The following is a 6,000-nucleotide window of genomic DNA, read 5'->3' on the forward strand; positions in this document are numbered from 1 at the left end:
ATGTGTATGCACCATCCCCACAGAGTGATGGAGCATGCTGTAGCCCAGAGTGGCAAGGGCTGCCCCTGCTATTGCCAGGGACTGCTGTGGCCCCAGTCACCAGAACTGAGAGTGGCGAGATTGTTTCTGCTGTGCTTTCACTGCTCCCCCTACTGGAACTCAGGCAGAGAAAAGGAGGAGCAGCAAGCAGCCTCACACAAATAAAGACGAAAAGTTGGTGGTGGGGGGGGAGGGTTTCAAAAGCTGTGGGGAAGAGATCTGATGAGCATGGGGTGGCAGACAGATAATAAGGACAGGAACCCGGGTGGAGGGTGGGGATAGGAGCAGAGGGGAACAAGTGGAATAGAAGTGGAGAGGGAAAGGGACAGGTACCAGTGAGGTGCATAAAAGCAGACGAAAAAAGGGACATGAGTCCAGGAAGGGGAATAGGGCAGAGATGCTGGTGGGGAGAAGGTTCTATAACCACTATACACCAGCACACTCCTGTCAGAACCTGGCATTGAACCCAGGATTCCTAATCTCACAATGCCGCTACTGTCAGCACATAGCTGTGAAAACCACAGGTGCTTGTCCACAAAGAGGAAGACACCCTATTGCCACTACCAGTTCCTTCCTTAACTCAACTGATAGAGGTCTGTGTGGTGTGCCTAAGGTCACCACCCTGCTGATGATCCAGGTGATGATAATTCTTCATGATGGAAGTTCTAGGTTTTGAGTTTGTTTTTTAAAAACTTAGGAAATTAACTACAAAAAAACCTATGTTAAAGAAAAGTTAAGATTTCAAAATCAAGCACCCAGATGCTAAGAAATGTCTGTGCAATCTTAATTTGGCCGTCTTGTGCATATGCATTATGATACACTCTTTTCCACAGAACACTGCCTCATTCAGTGCATAGGATGTTTGTCAATTGGTATGGAAATCTAAGAAAATAAGTCAGGCAAGTTACAGATTTCTGAATTCCGGTTTTCCTTTCTGTGGAGTCATAAGGGGGTCTGTCCTCATACCGATGCGGGATGATATATTATTAATATTATTTCTATCACAATACTTAGGTGTGCATAGCACTTTAGAGATGAAGTAATTAAAAACAAAACAAAACAGACCTCTGCCCCTTGGAGCTTTCAATCTATTTGCTTGGTCTTACTAGGTGCTTAAGGTCCTGAATTACCACTGTTTGATGCAGAAGGCTACAATGGGACAAGGGAAGAGCTGCAGATCTATCTTTAAATGGTTTCCCTATGCATCTTGTATAAGTGGGGTCCAGCTGAAATTCTAGCCCATTGACTGCAATAGCAGCTGCAATAGGCTGTGCGGCGGTGCCACACTTAAGTCCCGGGGTGAGGGTGGTACATGAATGCTTGGGTTTTATGGAGGTGGAAAGTGCATTTCACCTTAAAAAACCTGACCTGGTGTGGCATACACTGTCTATTAGTTTGACTATAAATTTGATTACCAGCTGAACAAAGTCTGTTACAGAAAAACTGGACTTTCTTTTCAAGTGAAAGTGCAGTAAGTGAAAATAAGGCTGAAACTGGATTGAGCTATTAGGACCAGTGGTTCTCAACCTATGGCCTGTGGGCCGCTTGCGGCCCGATCAGCACACAGCTGCGGCCAATGTGACATCCTCAGGACCATACAGGAGTTATATATAGTGTGTGGATGTAGCCCACATAACACAAAGAGAGCAGCATATGTGGCCCACAATGGTAAACAGGTTGAGAAACACTGATTTGGGCCTTACATTTACCAACCTCACAGTTTTTATAATGCCTTTAAGTTCTGCTATTAAAATATTATTCCTGAAGATGTTTTTGCCCTCCCTCCCCCCTTTTTCCCCCCCAGTAAATGAGCTTTCTTTAGTATCCTCATTGGATTCCCAAAAATTAGAGATGGTGGAAAAATGGTGATGTTTTTTCACAAAACATTTCAAAGTTTTCTTTTTTCCCCCATGGATTTCAAAAAGGAACATGTCTTGAGTTATTTGTTTTATTTCTTCCCTCTTCCTTCCCCTTTTACTTTTTTCCTTCTTTCTGCCCCAGCTCCTTTTCCATTTTGCCACTGACAAAGAAAGGGGGAAAAAGATATAAACTAAAATCACCCCCAATTTTTAATTTTAACGTATCATAGAAAATGTGGAAAATTAAGAAAATAAGTTTTTTAATTAAAACGTTTTTGCTATTGAAAAAAAAAGTAAATTTTTCAATTAAAACATCTGTTTGAAAAATTTTACCCCACTCCTGTATCTATTCTATCATCGCTATGCTATTGGGCCCACGTTTTGTAATGGATGTTAATGAACCACTACAAATATGTTGTTTGGAAGTTGTGCAGTGGAACACTGTAGTTTTCCTGTATAATTTGTGCTAGTCAGTTAGAGCCTTAGAAATAAGATTATGCACCAAAGTATTAATCTGATAACATTTGGAGCACAGGAAGGAAGGAGGGACTTGCTGGGGGAGGGAGGGGAAGCGCTTGTCACGCCTAAGAAGTGAGTGGAGGGGGCTATTATTCGTGACTCCAAGGGACCAGAGGAAGCCATACACAGCAGCTGTACTTGATGCATCTGTACAAGAGGTGTATCACAAATCTCTGCCCTACCTTCCCTGCACTACCTTTTGTGCCAAGGGAGAGATCTCTCATCACCAAACATGTTCTACCCTTTGGTTTCGGCTGTGCTGCCAGCTGCTTTAATGGCTCACTCATAGGCTCAGAGGGAGCAAATCAGCCCACTTACTGTTTCCTAGACTTCTTGTGTGGCTGTTTTGGGGGGAAAGGACTCCCTCTGCTAGCTTACCCTTCAAAAGTTCACCTACAAGGGGGCAGCCATAATTTGACCCCATATATGTAACACAATTATATTTCTGATTTTCTATCTCAAGTTTTTTTTACCTTGAGCTCCTTGACTATATAACATCATTCTGTGAGCAGACTCAACATCCAAAAAATAGTCCATCTTGGAGGAACTTTTCGTTGTCAGTAAGTCTTTCTTTTCAAAGTGATGTGATCAGTCAAATTCCTGGGGGGGGGAAAACAACTAAAGATCAAACATACAAATATAAATAAAAATCACAGTTTTTTTCTGAGTAAAGAATTCTGCATGCAGTATCTAAAACATTCCATTTTAGCATATCAGAGTGGATCTGAGAAAAGCATTTAAAACCATCATGCATAGAATATTTTTAAACCGCAGATTTTAGTTTCAAAGAATAATTTTTCAAATCCACAGCTTAAGAAAATATGAGGAAAGTAGAAATACCAAACACAAACATGATTCCTAGAATTATCAGTGATATCCCATCCACAACCTCCATCCCTCCACAACATATGCTTGTTTTACCCACCTGATGCATCCTTTCTTAAACTAAGATTGTAAGAACTTTGGGGTAGGGGCCATCTTTTACTTTATGTCTGTATAATGCCTAGCACAACAAGATCCCAACCTGATTAGGGCCTCTAGGCACTACAGTAAAACAAATGATAATAATATTTATGTTAAAAACAAACATTTCACCAGGCAGGACAGAAACAGACTGCACTACAGCAGGTATACCATTCCGCCAAAAGACAAGAAAACCAACTCGTCCCCCCGGCCCCCTTCTTTACATTGACTTAGAGTAACAGCAGAACTTCACACCATCAGCTTTTAACATGTCTGATAACAGGTATAGTCAGTGCAATCTCAAGCACTCTTAGCATTCATTCTTGGCTGACCTTTTCATTGCAGTATTCTCTTGAACCCATTGATGGTATGCAGTCTATGAGTTAACCTCTCCTCTAACATACAGTGCTTCTTGGGTGACACACATTGACGTGCATTATCATGAACCTTTCCCTACCTTCCTGTTGCCTCTTGCACTTTCTTTCACTTCACACAGCAATTATATATATTGTATATTTAAAGTCCAGCAGTTACTGAAAATATATACACTGGCATTTCTTTGCCTCTTTCACAGCATGTATGCTCGATGTATAAGCAGCTATATAAATATCACCAATAACCTTCATTTTTTAAAGAAAGAGATCAATAGTCCTTCCTCTTTCAGAGCATTTCTTTTAGGGTGGTGTGAAAGAATGATCCTCACTTCAAGCAATATCTTGAATTCCAAAATATAAATCTATTTGTTTGGAACAACATGTGAAATCATTTTCAATTTACAAACCTATACTAGTGAGAGAACTTCTAAAATTCTTCAACATATCACTTCATTGCATCATTCTGAACAAATGATACTTACTGCAAATAACAAGAGCTGCCTGCCAATGGTGGAAGCTCCTGTAGTTTCAGGGAGGGCTTCCTTGATCTTACTAAATGTCCCCAGTGTAAGCAAACAATTTTGATTGTTTGATTGCAACTCTGATGAATAATGCATAACGTCAACTGGACTTCCTTTATCTGATAAAAATGGCCAGGCGATGTTGTTACTTAGCAACAGAAGGTGACACTACTGTCAACTCCCCCACACCCTCCACACTGAAGGAATAAACCCCTGATAAAACTTTCCCAAGCAAAAAAAGAAAAAAAACCCAATCCTATTTCAAGTTCCTTTATTAATCTGGTTTTTGCTCTTATCTTGATCACTTTCCCTTTCAGAAGCTCAGAAAACTTGAACTGTGTTATAATGCTCAAATAAATTGGTTAGTCTCTAAGGTGCCACAAGTACTCCTTTTCTTTTTGTGTTATAACGATTAACTGAAGCATTTTGTTTTGTCTAATAATTTACTTTTACTGACCTGGACCCCCTTTCACTGTTTACCACAAGAGTAATGAGACTATGAAGTATTTTACGGTAAATGTAAGATGAATAATAATGTCATAATGAGACTGTTCAGAAATCACTCCTATTTTATCTGGTGCTGTGTGTTGGGTAAGGCTGTTTTGCACAGTTCAGAAAGGCACTAAGTGCATTAAATATTCCAAGGATGCCATAAAAGCCACAGGTTATCCAGAAGCCTCTCTCACTGTGATATTCTTACTTTTTGTATTAATTCACTGTGGAATATGTGCAAAAATCTGACATAATAGTCTCTAGGAATCATCATATTTCTATATAGTATGTAGCTTTGTACAAAATACACAATGAAGCTTTTCCCAGTAGATGTACATTGCTAAAGAGCAAAGGCACTATATAAAAGAATTACAAAAAAATAAAAGCTCAGGTTAGCAGATAGGTACTTACCAACATTACTGATCTCTTTCCATCCTACTGGCTTGAAATAGGACTAAGCAATGTAACCAGTCTGTGAGCCAGAGCGAACAGCTTCAAATTGTCACTTCAACCTCAAAATCAAGAGTACAGAGTAGAGAAAGGTGATGGATCTGCTGTTTTATATTATGATGAAATGAAACGTCTTAGTACAGATCTGAGTGGAACTGCTTTTTATATTACATTAGCCTGCTAATTTGAGGAAACTGAAAGGCTTTGTTTTACTGTCTTTTATCTGTTCTCTTTGCTACCCCCTCAATTTAATTTGCATTTAAAATTATTCTTATGGCTTCACTGCTCTTCAAGGTGTGGAGTATTTTCTAATCACGATGAATGTTCAGTATGGTTTTGTGCAATGCCACTTTTATTCTGAGCCAGAAAACATTGTGAGTAATTATAATTGCTAGTTATTTTCTAGAACGAAATAGAGTGGTTGTCTGATGCAGTTTTTGATTTTTCCTCCAAATAGCAGTGCACTGTAGCAAAACTGCTCAGTCAAAGCTTGAATAAAAATATCAAATCAAATGGCACTATTTCATCTCCTGATAACTTCAATATTCAAATCCATGTACATTGGAAACTAAATATTTTTCCACTGTCGTCTTTTTAATAATATTATGCTATTTCTGTTTTTGAAATGAACTTACATATTTAGTAGAGATGTTGTAAAATACATTTGTGATTGGTTCCAGTTCATATTGTTTAATCCCCTTGAGGAACCTTCACAAAGTCTGGGGTTCAAATGAAGCCAGGGAACAAAAGGGAAACTGTTAAGTTTCACCTGGTTTTGTCCCG

General features: G+C 39.3%; 1 protein-coding gene across 5 annotated transcripts in view; it reads right to left on the reverse strand.

Annotated features, from left to right (window-relative positions):
• The window catches only part of PHACTR1 (phosphatase and actin regulator 1), a 430,831-nt gene extending 425,503 nt beyond the window's left edge, over positions 1 to 5,328 (reverse strand). For 2 of the 5 annotated variants that reach the window (XM_074944870.1, XM_074944866.1), the window contains exons 1-2: positions 5,179 to 5,328; positions 2,891 to 3,017 (exon numbers count right to left, since the gene is read on the reverse strand). In XM_074944870.1, coding sequence (XP_074800971.1) covers positions 2,891 to 2,954 — 64 coding nt within the window. In that variant the 5' untranslated portion in view covers positions 2,955 to 3,017; positions 5,179 to 5,328. Of the gene's footprint in view, positions 1 to 2,890; positions 3,018 to 4,236; positions 4,366 to 5,178 lie in introns of those variants that run through there. The other 3 variants (XM_074944872.1, XM_074944871.1, XM_074944867.1) reach the window with 2 other exon arrangements.
• Positions 5,329 to 6,000: the final 672 nt, after the last annotated feature.

Source organism: Natator depressus, chromosome 2 (genome assembly GCF_965152275.1).
Source record: "Natator depressus isolate rNatDep1 chromosome 2, rNatDep2.hap1, whole genome shotgun sequence".
Lineage (NCBI taxonomy): Eukaryota > Metazoa > Chordata > Testudines > Cheloniidae > Natator > Natator depressus.